The sequence below is a fragment of the Coregonus clupeaformis genome, chromosome 10, assembly GCF_020615455.1.
Source record: "Coregonus clupeaformis isolate EN_2021a chromosome 10, ASM2061545v1, whole genome shotgun sequence".
NCBI lineage: Eukaryota > Metazoa > Chordata > Actinopteri > Salmoniformes > Salmonidae > Coregonus > Coregonus clupeaformis.
This window is the reverse complement of record NC_059201.1, coordinates 50,107,803-50,128,995: the sequence shown is the minus strand read 5'-3', so window position 1 is coordinate 50,128,995 and position 21,193 is coordinate 50,107,803. Positions and strand designations below refer to the sequence as shown.

The 21,193-nt window shown below is 44.1% G+C and overlaps 2 protein-coding genes across 3 annotated transcripts; one reads left to right on the top strand and one right to left on the bottom strand.

Annotated features, from left to right (window-relative positions):
- Positions 1-1,329: 1,329 nt before the first annotated feature.
- On the bottom strand, positions 1,330-19,722 carry LOC121575548 (cytosolic 10-formyltetrahydrofolate dehydrogenase-like). Of its 2 annotated transcripts, XM_041888720.2 has the most exons (6): positions 19,457-19,722; positions 4,326-4,449; positions 2,407-2,500; positions 2,125-2,218; positions 1,867-1,963; positions 1,330-1,623 (listed from the first exon to the last, which is right to left on the bottom strand). In XM_041888720.2, the coding sequence occupies exons 3-6, from the start codon at positions 2,412-2,414 to the stop codon at positions 1,574-1,576; spliced, it is 249 nt and encodes an 82-aa protein (XP_041744654.1). In that variant the 5' UTR covers positions 2,415-2,500; positions 4,326-4,449; positions 19,457-19,722; the 3' UTR covers positions 1,330-1,573. The 2 variants fall into 2 exon arrangements, 1 of the variants encoding a protein (XP_041744654.1); XR_006002351.1 differs by lacking the exons at positions 2,407-2,500; positions 19,457-19,722 and adding an exon at positions 5,243-5,327 and having other exon boundaries at positions 1,330-2,218.
- LOC121575547 (zinc finger protein with KRAB and SCAN domains 5-like) lies at positions 4,928-10,869 on the top strand. Its single transcript, XM_041888719.1, has 2 exons — positions 4,928-5,213; positions 9,682-10,869. Exons 1-2 carry the CDS (start codon positions 5,021-5,023, stop codon positions 10,542-10,544), a joined length of 1,056 nt encoding a protein of 351 aa, XP_041744653.1. The 5' UTR covers positions 4,928-5,020; the 3' UTR covers positions 10,545-10,869.
- Positions 19,723-21,193: the final 1,471 nt, after the last annotated feature.

The window sequence follows — 21,193 nt, the reverse complement described above, 5'->3', positions numbered from 1 at the left end:
ACTGTAGACCAGACAATTCATATTATAAACCTTTGTGATTTTAATATCTGGAAAAAAAGTTAAACGGCACATTTACTCAGTCAGATGATCATTTGTTCGAGCTCTGATCTGGCAATCATCATTCATAAAGTTCCATTGAATTGTCATCCAATATTGCCCATGAATCCAATAAATCTATTGCATAGAGTAGACAATTTCAAACCAATGATGTTGTATACATCATTGTTTTAAAATATTTTGTGAACATTTCATATTTCTAAGAGGGGATTCAATTTCACATTGTATTTCTCATTCATAAAAAAAAACGTTTTATAAAAAATTTACATTTCATAACATTGTGCTAACCAACAGTATATACATATAAAGTCAGTATGTAAACATTATTAAAGTGACCAGTGTTCAATGACTCTATATACATTGGGCAAAGCAGTCTCTAAGGTGCAGAGTAGAGTACCAGGTGGTAGCCGGCTAGTAACAGTGACTAAGGTTCAGGGCAGGGAACTGGTTGGAGGTCGGCTAGTGGTGACTGTTTAACATGCTGATGGCGTGGAGATAGAAGCTGTTTATCAGTCTCTTGGTCCCAGCTTTGATGCACCTGTACGGTCTCCTCCATCTAGATGGTAGCAGAGTGACTCAGGCCGTGGCTCAGATGGCTGAGGTCCTTGATGATCTTCTTGGCCTTCCTGTGTGCTGTAGATGTCCTGGAGGGCAGGTAGTGTGCCCCCGATGATGCGCTGGGTTTGACCGCACCACACTCTGGAGAGCCCTGCGGTTGAGGATGGTGCAATTGCCGTACTAGGCGGTGATATAGCCTCACAGGATGCTCTCAATGGTGCATCTGTAGAAGTTTGTGAGGTTCTTAGGGGCCAAGCCAAATTTCTTCAGCCTCCTGAGGTTGAAGAGGTACTGTTGCGCCTTTTCCACCACACTGTCTGTGTGAAGGGACCATTTCAGGTCGTCAGTGATGTGCACGCCACTGCGGACCTGTCGATGTGGATGGGGGCTTGCGCTCTCTGCTGTCTCCTGTTGTCCACGATCAGCTCCTTCGTTTTGTTGACATTGAAGGAGAGGTTATTTTCCTGGCACCACTCCGCCAGGGCTCTTACCTCCTCCCTGTATGTTGGCTCGTCATTGTTGGTAATCAGGCCTACCACTGTTGTGTCGTCAGTAAACTTGATGATTGAGTTGGAGACGTGCGTGGTCACGCAGTCATGGGTGAACAGGGAGTACAGGAGGGGGCTGATCACGCACCCCTGTGGGGCCCCCGTGTTGAGGATCAGCGTGGCGGAGGTGTAGTTGCCTACATTCACCACTTGGGGGCGGCCCGTCAGGAAGTCCATGACCCAGTTGCACAGGGAGGGGTTCAGACCCAGGGCCCTGAGCATAGTGATATTCAATTACATTTCTGAATGGACTGGAATTGGATTGACATTGCCCAAACTCTGCATCACAGCTTATTTTAGTAAAATCTAGAGCGCTATGAACTGAAAACGGGTCCATGTGTCTAACCTGGGCGGGAGACCGGTCTTCCCCCACACAACAGAGTGGCGCCCTCCTTCACGCCAGTCTGGCATTACTGCACCAGCTTTTCCAGGTGGACCTTGTGGTTCTGGGGTCTGTGGTCTGTGAAGCAATCCAGAGGATCCCCAATCTTTATATTTTTAACCTCCACTTGAGATAAGGTAGTGGATGGCTAAGTTAGCATAGCGCTGTGAGATAAGGTAACAGATGGCTAAATTAGCATCATGCTGTAAGATAAAATAGCACGTGGCTAAGTTAGCAGCACGCTGTGAGAAAATGTAGTAAGGTGGCATAACGTTGTGAGATAAGATGGCAGAGAGCTAAGTTAGCGCTTGAGGCACATACCACTCTTGACATACTGGTCATAGATGTTCTCTCCCACATAGAGTCTGCCTGCTTCAATGCAGTTCTCTCCCTCGTTGAAAAACACAGAGCTCATGGTCTGAAATACACTGTTATTGATGCCTTACAATATTCAGAAACATTTATATTAAAGAATATATCAAATATTCATATTTGTATATTACTGTTAGGTAGTGACCATCATTGAAATTGCGGTAACATTTGAATTATTTAATGAAGATACAGTGAAGGTCCACTGACCCTGCGCACAGCCTTGTCCATGTCACTGAAGATGATGAGAGGAGATTTATCCCCCAGTTCTAGGGACACCTTCCTCACATTACTGACTGCACAGCTAGGATAGAGGAAAACAAAAAACAGGTGTCAAGGTACACACACACACACACACACACACACACACACACACAGAACTACATACACAAACAGTATACTATTAAAAGTCAAGGTCAAGGCCAACCACCCAAAGCCTAAGGTCTCGACCTCTCTGGACTGAGGTTAACCCGCAAAATAGTGACCTCGCACCTCTTCATGATGTGTTTGCCTATCTCTGTGGAGCCGGTGAAGCCCAGCTTCAAGATGTCCGGAGGGTCGGACAGACGCTGGCCCACCAGAGCACCTGACAGACAGCAGAAGATGTACCAGCAGACTGTCAGCATCACAACACAACCTTGTCAACCTGTCAGGCATCTAGGAATTCTTTTTGCACTTTCCCAGATTCTCTATTGCAGAGGGTGAGAGGAGAACTGAGATGCAGCTGAAAATCGAAGGTGTGTAAAGAAAAACATAGGTGCAACTCTCTCTCGATATTAACATTTTTGTCAAATGTACAGTTGAAGTCAGAAGTTTACATACACTTAGGTTGGAGTCATTAAAACTCGTTTTTCAACCACTCCACAAATGTCTTGTTAACAAACTATAGTTTTAGCAAGTCGGTTAGGACATCTACTTTATGCATGACACAAGTAATTTTTCCAACAACTGTTTACAGACAGATTATTTCACTTATAATTCACTGTATCACAATTCCAGTGGGTCAGAAGTTGACTGTGCCTTTAAACAGCTTGTAAAATTCCAGAAAATGATGTCATGGCTTTAGAAGCTTCTGATAGACTAATTGACATAATTTGAGTCAATTCGAGGTGTACCTGTGGATGTATTTCAAGGCCTACCTTCAAACTCAGTGCCTCTTTGCTTGACATCATGGGAAAATCAAAAGAAATCATCCAAGACCTCATAAAAAAATGTTGTGGTAGCCATGCTGGTTAAGTGTGCCTTGAATTTGAAATAAATCACAGTGTCACCAGAAAAGCACCCCCACACCATCACACCTCCTCCATGCTTCACGTGGGAACTACACATGCGGAGATCATCCGTTCACCTACTCTGCGTCTCACAAAGACACGGCGGTTGCAACCAAAAATCTCCAATTTGGACTCATCAGACCAAAGGACAGATTTCCACCGGTCTAATGTCCATTGCTCATGTTTCTTAGCCCAAGCAAGTCTCTTCTTATTATTGGTGTCCTTTATTAGTGGTTTCTTTGCAGCAATTCGACCATGAAGGCCTGATTCATGCAGTCTCTTCTGAACAGTTGATGTTGAGATGTGTCTGTGACTTGAACTCTGTGAAGCATTTATTTGGGCTGCAATTTCTGAGGCTGGTAACTCTAATGAACTTAACCTCTGCTGCAGAGGTAACTCTGGGTCTTCAATTCCTGTGGTGGTCTTCATGAGAGCCAGTTTCATCATAGCGCTTGATGGTTTTTGTGACTGCACTTGAAGAAACGTTCAAAGTTCTTGAAACTTTCCGGATTGACTGACCTTCATGTCTTAAAGTAATGATGGACTGTCGTTTCTCTTTGCTTATATGAGCTGTTCTTGCCATAATATGGACTTGGTCTTTTACCAAATAGGGCTATCTTCTGTATACCACCCCTACCTTGTCACAACACAACTGATTGGCTCAAACGTATTAAGAAGGAAATAAATTCCACAAATTAACTTTTAACAAGGTACACCTTTTAATTGAAATGCATTCCAGGTAACTACCGGATGAAGCTGGTTGAGAGAATGCCAAGAGTGTGCAAAGCTGTCATCAAGGCAAAGGGTGGCTACTTTGAAGAATCTCAAATCTAAAATATATTTTGATTTGTTTAACACTTTTTTGGTTACTACATGATTCCATATGTGTTATTTCATAGTTTTGATGTCTTCACTATTATTCTACAGTAAAACAGTAAAAATAAAGTAGGTGTGTCCAAACTTGACTGTACCTTGACAAATGTTTTCATTTTCCATTGCAAAACGTTTTGCTACTGTGTGGCCTAATGAACACCTATCTCTCCTCCAACACCTATCTCTCCTCCAACGCCTATCCCTCCTCCAACACCTCTCCGTCCTCCAACGCCAAGTGTTCATATTTATTTCTTAATCTTTTCTTACCATCATCTGCTCAGCGAAGGCCTTCTCCTCCTCAGTGAGCTCCACAGAAGCACTGCTTCCCGAGCTGAAGGACTGTGCCGCCACAATCATCTTCCCATCCTCAAACTGCAGGTTTCACTAGCAACTGGACAGACAGACAGACAATAGAAACATCAGATATAAAGTGCACAGATATTCACTCGAAAAGAAGCATGCTGTTCAACATGTCTGCATGCACTGCAGTTTATTCAGTTTATTCCAAAGTCATGCCTTCATAATACCCTGAATCAGGATTCAACTGTCTATTCTACTGTCTATTCAACTGTATTCATTAACAGTGTGCAGTACTAGGACAGCGGCCAGAAAGGTTCTTGACTATCTTTAGACCAAAATCTTAACCAATAGCCAGGGTGCAGCCCAAGTTCCAGTCTGGAAAGTGTTTTTGTTATAAATAGCCATTTGAGAGTCATGTCTGTCTCTGCTCACAATTGAACCAAAAATATAGTTTGAAAAACGTCAGCATATTGGTCAACCTTTGTTTCCACTCCGGACAACAGGCGGCGATAGTGCGGTATTGTGTTGCCATGCACGCACTCTAAAAAGGTAGAGCGAGCAGTGTTTACTTCCAGGCACGCACATTTAACAAGAAGGATTTGAAATAAGTTTTCAATTGATCTACCTTGCTAATAAAATACTAGCGACACTGCATTCCCAAAATGTCAAAAATACAATTGCTCAATGTGTTTCTGCGCGAGCGATTGATAGCGACTGCTGTAGAGATATTTGGAGTAGTTGAAAAGACGATAGTCGAGTATCAAGAAGAAATCTCCCGTTCGAAGGAGGAGAACGAACGGTTACAGAAGCTGTTGGATTTGGTCATTAAACCACAAATCAAGTTACATAGAGCAGGTTTGTAAACGACGACTACTTCAACTTACTGTTTGACTGGCTTGTAGCCTACTCTCTTTCAGTGCCGTCGCTTGACGTTCTGCAAGCCCACAATGTTTGTCACTTCTCTTGTCGCCTGTCAATCAATTTACTAGAACCCAATATCAGTGGATAGTTTTGTGTTCGACAACACCTAAAGCGAGACCGATTCAAGACCGGACCGAATCGAGTCAAGACCGAGACCAGAAAATGTTGTAATAAGAGTTCAAAATGTTAAGTATTTCAGTTTATATTTCAGAAGAACGTGGATTATTTATGGACATTAAGAATGGTGAAAAAATGCATGCTGAGAGCAAATAGAGCCACTCTACAAATGCTTACTAACCCAAACACAGTGCGGAACAATGAGGGCCTTCTACGCTTTCAGAGAAAGGCTAAGGATTTATAAAATAATAATAATATAATTATTTTCAATGATGTTTTGATTGAATCTTTTCATTTTTTGTTAGAAAGTAAAGGGTTAACGCTGAAGAGAAAAAAGATCCAATCAGGATTTTTCTTTGGTGGTCTCTGGGGAGATAAATCTAGCTAGCTAAGTCAGCCATTGGCTAGGCCATCAGAAGCGTGATAGAAGGTACACTATATATCAAAAGTATGTGGACACCCCTTCAAATTTGTGGATTCGGCTATTTCAGCCACACCGTTGCTGACAGGTGTATGAAATCGTGCACACAGCCATGCAATCTCCATAGACAAACATTGGCAGTAGAATGGCCTTATTGATGAGCTTTAGTGACTTGCAACGTGGCACCGTCATAGGATACCACCGTTCCAACAAGTCAGTTTGTCAAATTTCTGCCCTGCTAGCGCTGCCCCGGTCAACTGTGCTGTTATTGTGAAGCGGAAACGTCTAGGAGCAACAACAGCTCAGCCGCTAAGTGGTAGGCCACACAAGCTCACAGAATGGGACCGCCGAGTGCTGAAGCGCATAGCACGTTAAAATCGTCTGTCCTCGGTTGCAACACTCATTACCAAGTTCCAAACTGCCTCTGGAAGCAACGTCGGCACAATAACCATTCGTCGGGAGCTTCATGAAATGGGTTTCCATGGCCGAGAAGCCGCACACAAGCCTAAGATCACCATGTGCAATGCCAATCTGTAGGCTGGAGTGGTGTAAAGCTTGCCGCCATTGGACTCTCTGGAGTGATGAATCACACTTCACCATCTGGCAGTCCGACGGACAAATCTTTGTTTGGCGGATGCCAGGTGAACGCTACCTGCCCCAATACATAGTGCCAACTGTAAAGTTAGGTGGAGGAGGCATAATGGTCTGGGGCTGCTTGTCATGGTTGGGGCTAGGCACCTTAGTTCCAATGAAGAGAAACCTTAACGCTACAGCATACAATGACATTCTAGACGATTCTGTGCTTCCAACTTTGTGGCAACAGTTTGGGGTGGGCCCTTTCCTTTTTCATCATGACAATGCCCCCGTGCACAAAGCGAGGTCCATACAGAAATGGTGTGTTGAGATCGGTGTTGAAGTACGTGACTGGCCTGCACAGAGACCTGATCTCAACTCCATCTAACACCTTTGGGATTAATTGGAACGCCGACTGCGAGCCAGGCCTAATCGCCCAACATCAGTACCTGACCTCACGAATGCTCTTGTGGCTAAATGGAAGCAAGTCCCCACAGCAATGTTTCAACATCTAGTGGAAAGCCTTCCCAGAATAGTGGAGGCTGTTACAGCAGCAAAGGGGGGACCAACAACATATTAATGACCATGATTTGTGTGCTAAACGTGATTTTTTTTTTTGCTATGGGAAGTAATAGTTGTACATTTCGATTGAGAAATGCTTAGCCTAATGGTTGTGTTTTTGTATTCTTATGATTGGGACCTACTGGCTTATTATGTCAGAGTGAATGGACTGCTGTCTTTCCATCGGCCCAGTGCAGTGGTGTAGTGGTGCCTGGAGAAGTGGGTCCTGTGTGAAGGAAAGGCGCCCTGTGTGAAAAATCCTATGTTTTCCTATAGATTTTTTAAAATGTTCACTCTCAAAATCACACTTAAAAAAAATAAAAGTACAAAAAAAAGACAAACGTGATCTATGTCCACAACAATGCTTAAACCACATCAGGATACAATTTATGAGGTCTGGGAAAAATCGAAATAATATATTTTTGGAGGGTGTAGTTGCCCTTTAATTCTTTAACCCTCCACTACACGCTGGCCCTTTGTTTTACAAAAAGTGCACTCTCCTACACGGTATTATGGTTGCGGTTCTTTCAGCATCACGAGCCTGTTACACACTGAAATCCTAGGTCCAATAGGTTCGCCACTGCGCAAACATGTCTATAATAGATATAAAGACGTTACAATTTCACCCGTCTCCCCTTACTAATAGTGAGCGCGCAACTTTCCAACAATTTCCCCCACTCTTCCTTACCAGCAAGTCAAGGGAATTCGGACAAAGTTTGAGGGATATTTTTCAATGAAAGTAAAGGAAAGTAATGTTACCAGTAAAGTAGGAATCCCAGTTTTCAATAGGGGAAAATATATAAATGTTTCAAGAAAGGAGTGTGTCCTTTAGGAAGTATTCAGGCCCCTTGACTTTTTCCACATTTTGTTTACGTTACTGCCTTATTCTAAAATGGATTTTAAAAATAAAATAATCCTCTACACACAATACCCCATAATGACAAAGCGAAAACAGGTTTTTAGAAATGTTTGCTAATTTATTAAAAATAAAAAAGAGATACCTTATTTACATAAGTATTCAGACCCTTTGCTATGAGACTTGAAATTGAGCTCAGGTACATACTGTTTCCATTGATCATCCTTGAGATGATTCTCTACAACTTGATTGGAGTCCACCTGTGGTAAATTCAATTGATTGGACATTATTTGGAAAGGCACACACCTGTCTATATAAGGTCCCACAGTTGACAGTGCATGTCAGAGCAAAAACCAAGCCATAAGGTCGAAGGAATTGTCCGTAGAGCTCCGAGACAGGATTGTGCCGAGGCACAGATCTGGGGAAGGGTACCAAAACATTTCTGCAGCATTGAAGGTCCCCAAGAACACAGTGGTCTCCATCATTCTTAAATGGAAGAAGTTTGAAACCTCTTCCTAGAGCTGGCCGCCCGGCCAAACGGAGCAATCGGGGGAGAAGGGCCTTGGTCACCTCCCAGACCAAGAACCCGATGGTCATTCAGACAGAGCTCTAGAGTTACTCTGTGGAGATGGGAGAACCTTCCAGAAGGACAACCATCTCTGCAGCACTCCACCAATCAGGCCTTTATGGTAGAGTGGCCAGACGGAAGCCACTCCTCAGTAAAAGGCACATGACAGCCCGCTTGGAGTTTGCCAAAAGGCACCTAAAGACTCTCAGACCATGAGAAACAAGATTCTCTGGTCTGATGAAACCAAGATTGAACTCTTTGGCCTGAATGCCAAGCGTCACGTATGGAGGAAACCTGGCACCATCCCTATGGTAAAGCATGGTGGTGGCAGCATCATGCTGTGGGGATGTTTTTCAACGGCAGGGACTGGGAGACTAGTCAGGATTGAGGCAAAGATGAACGGAGCAAAGTACAGAGAGATTCTTGATGAAAACCTGCTCCAGAGCGCTCAGGACCTCAGACTGGGGTGAAGGTTAACCTTCCAACAGGACAACGACCCTAAGCACACAGCCAAGACAACGCAGGAGTGGCTTAGGGACAAGTCTCTGAATGTCCTTGAGTGGCCCAGCCAGAGCCCGGACTTGAACCCGATCTAACATCCCTGGAGAGACCTGAAAATAGCTGTGCAGCAACGCTCCCCATCCAACCTGACAGAGCTTGAGTGGATCTGCAGAGAGGAATGTGAGAAACTCCCCAAATACAGGTGTGCCAAGCTTGTAGCGTCATACCCAAGAAGACTTGAGACTGTAATCGCTATCAAAGGTGCTTCAAGAAAGTACTGAGTAAAGGGTCTGAATACTTATGTAAATGTGATATTTCAGTTTTTTTATTTTTAATACATTTGCAAACATTTCTAAAAACCTGTTTTTGCTTTGTCATTATGGGGTATTGTGCGTAGATTGACGAGGGGAAAAAACTATTCAAATCAATTTTAGAATAAGGCTGTAATGTAACAAAATGTGGAAAAAGTCAAGGCGTCTGAATACTTTCCGAATTCACTGTATCTGCTCTGTTATGCGCTGACTGAATGGAAGCTGATAATTATGAGTTTTTTTACTTGGCTGGTCTCGGGATGAAATTACGAGTCCTCACAGTTTGAGACCGAGTCTAGACCTAGTAAACATGTATCCGAGACAAGACAGAGACACTCAATATGTGGTCTCGAGCCAAGACCAGTCTCGAGTACTACAACACTGTCAGTGGAAGATTTGTTTTCGTATTTAAACATGTAATTTTACAATAAACATTGACAATTTTAGTATGACTGTGTATTGACTAACATTTATTTGCCTGTCCTTCCCTCCAGACCCTAGGCAGCATGTCTCTGAAGAAGAGGTTCCCCTTGAGCAGGAGATGAGGAGCCCCAGTCTGCGGCAAGAAAGTTCAGAGCCCACACAAAGTACAGAGGAACAGGACCTCAGGACAAGACTGGTAGAAGAGCAACTGCAAAGGTCTGAGTCTCATAGTCAAAACATAGAGTTTGTGTTCACTCCTCCTTGTGTGAAAAGTGGGTTTGACCAGGACCCTTGGCCCTTGCACCTTTTCCAAACCCAGATTGTGGAGGACAATGAGAATAATAATCTGTCGAGCACCCTAGTGGAACACATGAAAACAGAACCTGATGGAGAGGGCTACGGAGTACCAACGAGTGACCCACAGTTCCTGTTTGCAGGAAACGCACACTGTTCTGCAGCTCCGAGTGAAAATTTGAACCGAACAGAGATTGGAAGCCCTATTCAACGGAACACAAAGAGAGGACGACCATTTAGACATATAGGAACGCTGTCAGAACTTATGAAGAGACGCGCTTTGTATGAGCGATTTCGATGCCATGTCTGTGGAAAGGGGTTCCCAGCAAGGAAGGGTCTAGGGGACCACATGACGACTCACACAGGGGAGAGACCACACAGCTGTCACCTCTGTGGGAAAGGTTTCAAAGTGAAGAGTCATCTGAACGAGCATATCAGGGTTCACACAGGGGAGAAACCGTTTGTCTGCCCAGTCTGCGGGAAAGCGTTCAGACAGGATGCTCATATGAAAGGACATTTGAGGAGGACTCACAAGGAGAACCCATACAGATGCCATGACTGTGGCGAAAGCTTCAGTCAGATGGGAGAGCTGCAAGTGCATAGCACTGTGGGCTGTGGTCCGATTGTGCTGGGCCTTTGACGTTACTGTCCTTTCCCTGATGCCTTTGGTGACACAGATATTCTAGTCTGGCAGCCATGAGAAGGACCATTGAAATGTGTTATTGAACGAACACAGGAAGCATCTGTCCACAGAGTTAGAAAAGTTTGATGGCGAAGCTCCTTTCTTTGCCAAAATTCATTAAAGGGAGGGCGTTTCTAGAAAGCATGTAGCCTATGTGGGTGGTTGTCTGTACAGTGCTGTGAAAAAGTATTTGCCCCCTTTCTCTACTTTTACATATTTTGGGTACTGAATGTTATCAGATCTTCAACCAAAACCTGATATTAGATGAAGGGAACCTGAGTGAACAAATAACACAATAATTACATACTTTTGTATATATAGTGTATGTGGACACCCCTTCAAATGAGTGGATTCGGCTATTTCAGCCACACCCGTTGCTGACAGGTGTATAAAATCGAGCACACAGCCACACAATCTCCATAGACAAACATTGGCAGTAGAATTGCCCGTACTGAAGAGCTCAGTGACTTTCAATGTGGCACCGTCATAGCTGCCCCGGTCAACTGTAAGTGCTGTTATTGTGAAGTGGAAACGTCTAGGAGCAACAACGGCTCAGCTGCGAAGTGGTAGGCCACACAAGCTCACAGAACGGGACCGCCGAGTGCTGAAGCGTGTAAAAATCGTCTGTCCTCAGTTGCAACACTCACTACCGAGTTCCAAACTGCCTCTGGAAGCAACGTCAGCATAATAACTGTTCGTCGGGAGCTTCATGAAATGGATTTCCATGGCCGAGCAGCCACACACAAGCCTAAGATCACCATGCGCAATGCCAAGCATCGGCTGGAGTGGTGTAAAGGTCACCGCTATTGGACTCTCACTCTCTGGAGTGATGAATGACGCTTCACCATCTGGCAGTCCGACAGACAAATCTGGGTTTGGCGGATGCCAGGAGAACGCTACTTGCCCCAATGCATAGTACCAACTGTAAAGTTAGGTGGAGGAGGAACAGTGGTCTGGGGCTGCTTTTCATGGTTCGGGCTAGGCCCCTTAGTTCCAGTGAAGGGCAATCTTAATGCTACAGCATACAATGACATTGTAGACAATTCTGTGCCTCCAGCTTTGTGGCAACAGTTTGGGGAAGGCCCTTTCCTGTTTCAGCATGACAATGCCCCTGTGCACAAAATGAGGTCCACACAGAAATGGTTTGTCGAAATCGGTGTGGAAGAACTTGAATGGCCTGCACAGAGCCCTCACCACAACTCCATCGAACACCTTTGGGATGAATTGGAATGCCGACTGCGAGCCAGGCCTGATCGCCCAACATCAGTGCCCGACCTCACTAATGCTCTTGTGGCTAAATGGAAGCAGGTCCCTGCAGCAATGTTCCAACATCTAGTGGAAAGCCTTCCCAGAAGAGTGCAGGCTGTTATAGCAGCAAAGGGGGAACCAACTCCATATTTATGTCCATGATTTTGGAATTAGATGTTCGACAAGCAGGTGTCCACATACTTTTGGTCATGTAGTGTTTTTCATAAACAAAGTTATGTAACACCCAATGCCCCTGTGTGAAAAAGTAATTGCCCCCTTACACTCAATAACTGGTTGTGCCACCTTTAGCTGCAATGACTCCAACCAAACGCTTCCTGTAGTTGTTGATCAGTCTCTCACGTCACTGTGGAGGAATTTTGTCCCACTCTTCCATGCAGAACTGCTTTAACTCAGCGATATTTGTGGATTTTCAAGTCCTGCCACAACCTCTCAATTGGGATTAGGTCTGGACTTTGACTAATTTGATGGAAACATCTCTGGTGGGAAAATGTTTGAATATTCACATGAAAATCTGTCGCCAATTGGATGGAAACCTAGCTAGTGAGTCCCATGAGAAATAGTTAAGTCAATGTAACTAGTTCTCTGGTACCTTGTATTGTATCTATCAATTTTGGATCCTTGGAGCACTTCAAGGTAGTCAGACAGATGGATATCCATAGCTCGGGGAAGTCACTGATGGGGTGCATATCACTGGGTCTAATATAAAAAAATCTGTACATCTTGGATATCATTCTCTTCCCTCCTAGCGTTCTGTGTGGAAGACCGAGAGGTTTATATATTTAAAATGTAAACAACGTAGCCTAACATTTTACTTACGCCTGTTTAAAGAATTCCAGTAATCAATCTGAGAGCTACAGTATGTTAGGAAAATATTACATATTATTGAAGGGAATGGACGTATGTTCACCAATTAAATTATGGAGGGAACTTTATTACCAATATGTTCACTGAAAGGTTCCTGGCGCCGACGAAGATGGCGGCCTCGCGACAAGCTCTTAGGAAACTTTGCAGTATTTGTTTTTTTTATGTATTATTTTTTACATTATTAGCTCAGAAAGTGTTTTGCATCATTACATACAGCCGGGAAAAACTATTGGATATCAGAGCGGCGGTAACTCACCAGCATTACGACCAGGAATACGACTTTCTCCTTTGTTTGCTCTCCCCAGGGCAACTGAACTGATTCCAGCGGCTGACCCAAAACATCGCCGGCGGAGGAGAGGCACTCGGAGCGGCCTGCTGGTCCGACTTAGTAGGCGCGCACACCACCCACCGCTTCCAAGTATTCTACTCGCTGATGTTCAATCTTTGGTTAACAAAGTCGACGAACTACGGTTAAGGATTTCTTTCCAGAGACATCAAGGCCTGTAACATCTCTGTTTCACGGAAACATGGCTCTCTTGGGATATTCTGTCGGAATCGGTCCAGCCAGATGGGTTCTGGTCTGACCAATCGGAATCCACGCTCCAAGATTGTTTTGATCACGCGGACTGGGTTATGTTCCGGGTAGCTTCCGGAAATAATTTAGACATATACACTGAAACAGTGACTGAGTTTATCAGGAAGTGTATAGGTGATGTTGTGCCCACTGTGACTATTAAAACCTACCCTAAGTGGTCCTCTGTAGCTCAGCTGGTAGAGCACAGCGCTTGTAACGCTAAGGTAGTGGGTTCGATCCCCGGGACCACCCATACACAAAAAAATATATATGCACACATGACTGTAAGTCGCTTTGGATAAAAGCGTCTGCTAAATGGCATATTATTATTATTATTATTATTATTATTATTCTCAGTTCATCGCGCAGACAGGAATAAATATCCCCTCGGAAGGAGAAAGGCGGAAGTGTGTGTTTCATGATTAACGACTTATGGTGTAATTGTAGTAACATAGAGGAACTCAAGTCCTTCTGTTCGCCCGACCTAGAATATCTCACAATCAAATGCCGACCGTATTATCTCCCAAGGTAATTTTCTTCGGTTATAGTCACAGCCGTGTAAATCCCCCCTCAAGCCGAAACCACGACGGCCCTCAAAGAACTTCACTGGACTTTATGCAAACTGGAAACCACATATCCTGAGGCTGCATTTATTATAGCCGGGGATTTTAACAAAGCAAATTTGAGGACTAGGCTGCCGAAGTTCTATCAACATATCGACTGTTGTACTAAAATCCTCGACCATTGCTATTCAAACTTCCGGGATGGTTATAAGGCCCTCCCCCGCCTTCCTTTCAGCAAATCTGTTTGACTCCATTTTGTTTCTCCCTTCCTATAGGCAGAAACTCAAACAAAGTACCCGTGCTAAGGACTATTCAATGCTGGTCTGACCAATCAGAATCCACACTCCAAGATTGTTTTGATCACGCGGACTGGGTTATGTTCCGGGTAGCTTCCGAAAATAATTTAGACATATACACTGAAACAGTGACTGAGTTTATCAGGAAGTGTATAGGTGATGTTGTGCCCACTGTGACTATTAAAACCTACCCTAACCAGAAATCGTGGATAGACGGCAGCATTCGCGTAAATCTGAAAGCGCGAACCACCGCATTCAGCCATGGCAAGGTGACTGGGAATATGGCAGAATACAAACAGTGTAGCTACTCACTCCGCAAGGCAATTAAACTGGCAAAACATCAGTATAGAGACAAAGTGGAGTCGTAATTCAACGGCTCAGACACGAGACGTATGTGGCAGGATCTACAGACAATCACGGACTACAAAAAGAAAAGCAGACACCGACGTCTCGCTTCCAGACAAGCTAAACACCTTCTTCGCCCGCTTTGAGGATAACACAGTGCCACTGACGAGGCCCACTACCAAGGACTGTGGCCTCTCCTTCTCCATGGCCGACGTGATTTAAGACATTTAAGCATGTTAACCCCTGCAATTCTGCCGGCCCAGACGGCATCCCTAGCCACATCCTCAGAGAATGCGCAGACCAGCTGGCTGGTGTGTTTATGGACATATTCAATCTCTCCCTTTCCCAGTCTGCTGTTCCCACATGCTTCAAGAGAGCCACCATTGTTCCTGTACCCAAGAAAGCAAAGGTAACTGAACTAAATGACTATCACCCTGTAGCACCCACCTCTGTCATCATGAAGTGCTTTGAGAGACTAGTCAAGGATCATATCACCTCTACCTTACCTGTCACCCTAGACCCACTTCAATTTGCTTACCGCCCCAATAGATCCACAGACGACGCAATTGCCATCACACTGCACACTGCCCTATCCCATCTGGACAAGAGGAATACCTATGTAAGAATGCTGTTCATTGACTATAGCTCAGCATTCAACACCATAGTACCCTCCAAGCTCATCATTAAGCTCGAGGCCCTGGGTCTGAATCCCGCCCTGTGCAACTGGGTCCTGGACTTCCTGACGGGCCACCCCCAGGTGGTGAAGGTAGGAAACAACATCTCCACTTCGCTGATCCTCAACACTGGGGCCCCACAAGGGTACGTGCTCAGCCCCCTCCTGTACTCCCTGTTCACCCATGACTGCGTGGCCAAGCACGCCTCCAACTCATTCATCAAGTTTGCAGACGACACAACAGTAGTAGGCTTGATTACCAATAATGACGAGACCGCCTACAGGGAGGAGGTGAGGGCTCTGGGAGTGTGGTGCCAGGAAAATGACCTCTCACTCAACAACAACAAAACAAAGGAGATGATCGTGGACTTCAGGAAACAGCAGAGGGTGCACCCCCCTATCCACATCGACGGGACCGCAGTGGAGGAGGTGGAAAGCTTCAAGTTCCTTGGCGTACACATCACCGACAAACTGAAATGGTCCACCCACGCAGACAGTGTGGTGAAGAAGGCGCAACAGAGCCTCTTCAACCTCAGGAGGCTGAAGAAATTTGGCTTATCACCTAAAACCCTCACAAACTTTTACAGATGCACAATTGAGAGCATCCTGTCGGGCTGTATCACCGCCTGGTACGGCAACTGCACTGCCCACAACCGCAGGGCTCTCCAGAGGGTGGTGCGGTCTGCTGAACGCATTACCGGGGGCAAACTACCCGCCCTCCAAGATACATACAGCACCCGATGTCACAGGAAGGCCAAGAAGATCATCAAGGACATCAACCACCCGAGCCACTGCCTGTTCACCCCGCTATCATCCTGAAGGCGAGGTCAGTACAGGTGCATCAATGCTGGAACCGAGAGAATGAAAAACAGCTTCTATCTCAAGGCCATCAGACAAAGCCATCACTAGCACAGAGGCTGCTGCTGCCTATTGAAATCACTGGCCACTTTAAGAAATGGAATACTAGTCACTTTAATAATGTTTACATATCTTGCACTACTCATCTCATATGTATATACTGCATTCTATTCTATAATATTATTCTGTATCTTAGTCAATGCCGCTCTGTCATTGCTTGTCCAAATATGTATATATTCTTAAATCCCATTCCTTACTTTTTTGTGTGTATTGGGTATATGTTGTGTAATTGTTAGATATTACTGCACTGTCGGAGCTAGAAGCACAAGCATTTCACTACACCCGCAATAACATCTGCTAAACACGTGTATGTGACAAATAACATTTGATTTGAAGTGTGTTTTCAAACAGACTTCAAATGTGACTTTACTGTCCACATGCAGGGGAAGTGTATAAATAGTTATAGCAAGTCCTGTCTATTGCAGCATGATTTTGGGAACTGTTAAATCTCCAGGGGGTGTTCATTACATTGAACTGTTTGCAATGTAAAAAAAAAAATACATTACTGAAATGTTGATTAATGTTAACTGTCCCTGTAAAAATTAACTAAATCAAGTAAAGTAAAACAGAAATTAGCATTTCTTATTGAACAATTTCTTATTGAATACATTTTCTTCAGTTTCGTGCCTAATGGACACGACTAGATTCTCCCTGTTTTTACAATGACGTGAAGTTTGTATGCGGGAAGGAGGTCCCCATTGAATTTAGCTCCACTTGTACTACAGTTATATGACCAGCAGAGGCCAGAAAAGCCTGTCTTTCTTTCAAAGAGTAGTAGAGAAGAGTAGTGTATTTCCCCTAGCTAGACCGAGACCATGTGTAGTAGACTTGGGTCAAAACTGACACGGTCTGCTCAAAACTCCTCAGCCCAGATTGGGCAAATAAACCCCTTTTATTGCAGCACTCATTCTGGGCTTGGATACATCACGTATGCATATAAACCCTGTATGGTTTGCAGCACAATAGCATATCTTAAAAACATCTTAAAAATATAGCTAGTCTTTATACTCATGTTGGGCAATTCAGGCGGATGTGTTTGTTTCATATGATTGTGTTTTGCTTTTCGTGTTTGCTTTTCATGTCTTGTGTAAACAGATATGTATAGTGTAATTGTTGTTTATTGATGTGTTCATGCATCTGCGAAAGAGACCGGGGTCTCAGCATAACTCCCTGCTTAAATAAAGGTAAAAAATAAAACAAAATAAAAAATCCACATGCACAAAAAGCTTATTTCTCTCAAATGTTGTACACAAATGTGTTTACATCCCTGTTAGTGAGCATTTCTCATTTGCCAAGATAATCAATCCACCTGACAGGTGTGGCATTTCAAGAAGTTGAATAAACAACATGATCATTACACAGGTGCACCTTGTGCTGGGAACAATAAAAGGCCACTCTAAAATGTGCCGTTTTACCATAAGCCGCCTCCAATGTCATTTTAGAGAATTTGGCAGTACGTCCAACCGACCTCACAACTGCAGACCACCCCAGCCCAGGACCTTATCCGGCTTCTTCACCTGCAGGATGGTCTGAGACGAGCCACCCGGACAGCTAATGAATCTGTGGGTTTGCACAACAGAATAATTTCTGCACAAACTGTCAGAAACCGTCACCAGGGTCTTGACCTGACTGCAGTTCGGCGTCGTAACCAACTTCAGTGGGCAAACGCTCACCTTCGATGGCCACTGAAACACTGGAGAAGTGTGCTCTTCACGGATGAATCCCGGTTTCAACTGTACCGGGCTGATGGCAGACAGTGTGTATGACGTTGTGTGGGCGAGCGCTTTGCTGATGTAAACTTTGTGAACAGAGTGCCCCATGGTAGCGGGGGGTTATGGTATGGGCAGGCATAAGCTACGGACAATGAACATAATTGCATTTTATCGATGGCTATTTGAATACACAGAGATACTGTGACGAGATCCTGAGGCCCATTGTCGTGCCATTCGTCCGTCGCCATCACCTCATGTTTCAGCATGATCATGCACAGCCCCATGTCACAAGGATCTGTACACAATTCCTGGAAGCTAAAAATATTCCAGTTCTTCCATGGTCTGCATACTCAGCAGACATGTCACCCATTTAGCATGCTTGTGATGCTCTGAACGGACGAGTACGACAGCGTGTTCCAGTTCCCGCCAATATCCTGCAACTTCACACAGCCATTGAAGTGGAGTGGGACAACATTCCACAGGCCACAATCAACAGCCTGATCAACTCTATGCGAAGGAGATGTGTCGTGCTACATGAGGCAAATGGTGGTCACACCAGATACTGACAGTTTTTTTTAAGGCATCTGTGACCAGCAGATGCATATCTGTATTCCCAGTCATGTGAAATCCATAGATTAGGGCCTAATGAGTTTATTTCAATTGACTGATCTCCTTTTATGAACTGTAACTCAGTAAAATCTTAGAAATTGTTGCATGTTGCATTGATATTTTTGTTCTGTGTAGTATGACATGCATATTTCTCTCCCGGTGCGGCACTCGCAATTTGAATGAACCTCGAGAGGAATATTATTTTCTCGCATAGAATGCGATATGCTGAACAATTGAATGGGTAAACTATTCTACTATGTTGTCGTCTGATTTTGCTGTTGCTTCTCGTGTTGTTGGCTGTTGAAAATTAAATGTGGACAACAATTTCTCCTTAGATAATTCAAATAACCATAGGTGCGGGGTCTCGGACCCGGAGGGACCCGGCCCAATTTCCCTGCTTCCACACACACAGAGCCTAATCTCCAACCCTTTGTGATGCGGCCCTCTGTCCCCAATATTTTTTATCAACACATTTGCCGTAACGGATGCAACACTAACAAACTCTCACTCAAATCGGCCTCAATCTTTCTTAACTTCCTTGACTCAATCTCTGAAACATTCTCTCTATCCCCTGACTCTTTCTCTCAGTTGCTCCTACAGAATACGTAACACCACACAGAGATTTTCAGCGCAGGCCTAACGTTAGACTGGAAAACATCCAAAGACTTTACAGTAACAGCCAGTTATTTCTCCTGCCAATGAGGGAACCGTCAGAATCGGTGCGGGAACCAGTCCCTGTGAGATTGCAGGGTATGAACACCACTACAAACTGCACCATAATAGTCCTGACCTCAGGGCCAGATAGTACAGCATGTCTACATGCAGGGATGCTACATAGGCCTATGTTTATAGCCAAAAAGTTAGATACAAATGCCCTCAAAAAGATTTATTTTGAATTTGCAAAAATAGACAGGGTTTCTTCTTCCAAAGCATAGGGCCAAATAAAAAAAAAGTTGAAAGGTTTTAAAAAACAGACAATCTACGGTAGCAACCCTGGTAATAACATCTATGTCTAAATAACATTTTGTGTAACGTTAGGTGACTTACCGTCGTGGCCAAACAGCACCAGGCCCGCCTTAGTGACCAGACCGGGTTGACTGGCACCAGGGAGTACTTGAGTGGTTCACTGTTCTTGTGAGTTGAAGATAATGTTAGATGGCAGGAGCAGGAGCAGAGCATCCTGCCTTGGTCAGGGTCAGGCCTACCTTGGTGTTGTCTTTCTTCTGAATCCTGTGATGCAAAATGTTATCTTGTGAAGAGACAGCCTTGAAAATGTTAATCTTGTCTTAGTGTCATAAATAATCATTGGTTCCTGCCTGTGCTTGGTAAAGATATGAGAGGGGGGGGCGACATGACCCCATCCTTCGGACCATCTGGCAGAACGCCCAGAATATGTTCTATAAGTTAAGATAGGAGACGGTGCCAGACACATGCCGGAACCAACCCTATGAACTATGCCTATGTAACGTGCCTGTAAGCAGTATATAAGGGATCTAACGGGACTGCCCTGAGAGAGCTCCTGATAGACGTTCACTATGGTGCAGCAAGTTTGTTGGAAACTCTCCAGTTAACTGTTAATAAACAAATGATTCATTTAAGATTGACTTTGAGTGTTCCGTGTGTAGAATTTCCATGACAATTTGGCGTCAACAAACAGGATGATTGATTCTGCCTGTGGAGCTTTCCAGTGGGGGTCTGCGAGGAAAACCGGTGGCGCATTTTATGAAGCGTGAGGGAAATTCCTGTCTGACCTGACCAAAAGACAACAAGACCCGCCCAGACCAGACCCTTACTGTAAGCTGCCCAGGAGGAGACACATCATCCGCGAACAATGGATGGACAAGGCAACTGATTTCAGTAAGTCAATTTAAATGAATTTGTATAAAAAAAAGCTGATAAAACCAATAAATTAAGGCGAGTAATGCATAAAAAGGTACCAATAGTCTTATAGAGAGAAGGCTATTCACTAGTCTTATGAGAAGACTAGAGCGAGGGCATAACGGTACCATGGAAAGCTCCGCTGCCAGCTGTCTGTAGGCATTTATAAGAGAAGTATCTACGTGGTCTGCAGCCACTACTAATAGCACGAGGTGTTATTATATATGTCTGTGAAAGATACATATGGTGCATCTAAAGTAATGACAGAGAATCGTTGAAGATGCACATGGGTAATAAGGGAGATTACCGAGTGTGTTTGGGAATAGTACTAAGTGAATGTGGATGTGAAAGTTGTGTATGTGAGATTACATATTAAGCTGATTGAAATTTGGAAAACAATTGGTGACTATAGAGGAGCCGTTGAAGAAATGTGGATAATAAGCTGATTGAAATTTGGATAATAAGATGATTGATTGAAATTTGGATATTAAGCTGATTGAAATTTGGATAACAAGATAATTGAAATTTGGATAATAAGCTGATTGAAATTTGGATAATAAGAGATTAAAATTGAGAATACTAAGAGATATTATTACTATTAAGTACTGAGTGAATGAAAGCTGTCAGGGGACTAGCTCTGGTGTGAAAGAGGATTACTGAGTGCATGTCTGAACCCTAACCAGTTCTGTGTGAGCTGAGTTTTTAGATCTATAACGTTATCTAGGGGTTCTGTCCACCACCGCTCGTCGATCTACAGGTAGTGAGCACTGACAGGAGAAGCCATTGAAAAGTTTGAGAGTGTAACAGCTGAGATGGGTAAGGGCTGTAACAATGTTCATTGATGCCCCCATACACTGAGATTTCTTCGAGGACATGATGTGTACCTCTCGGGCTGCAGCGCTGTGA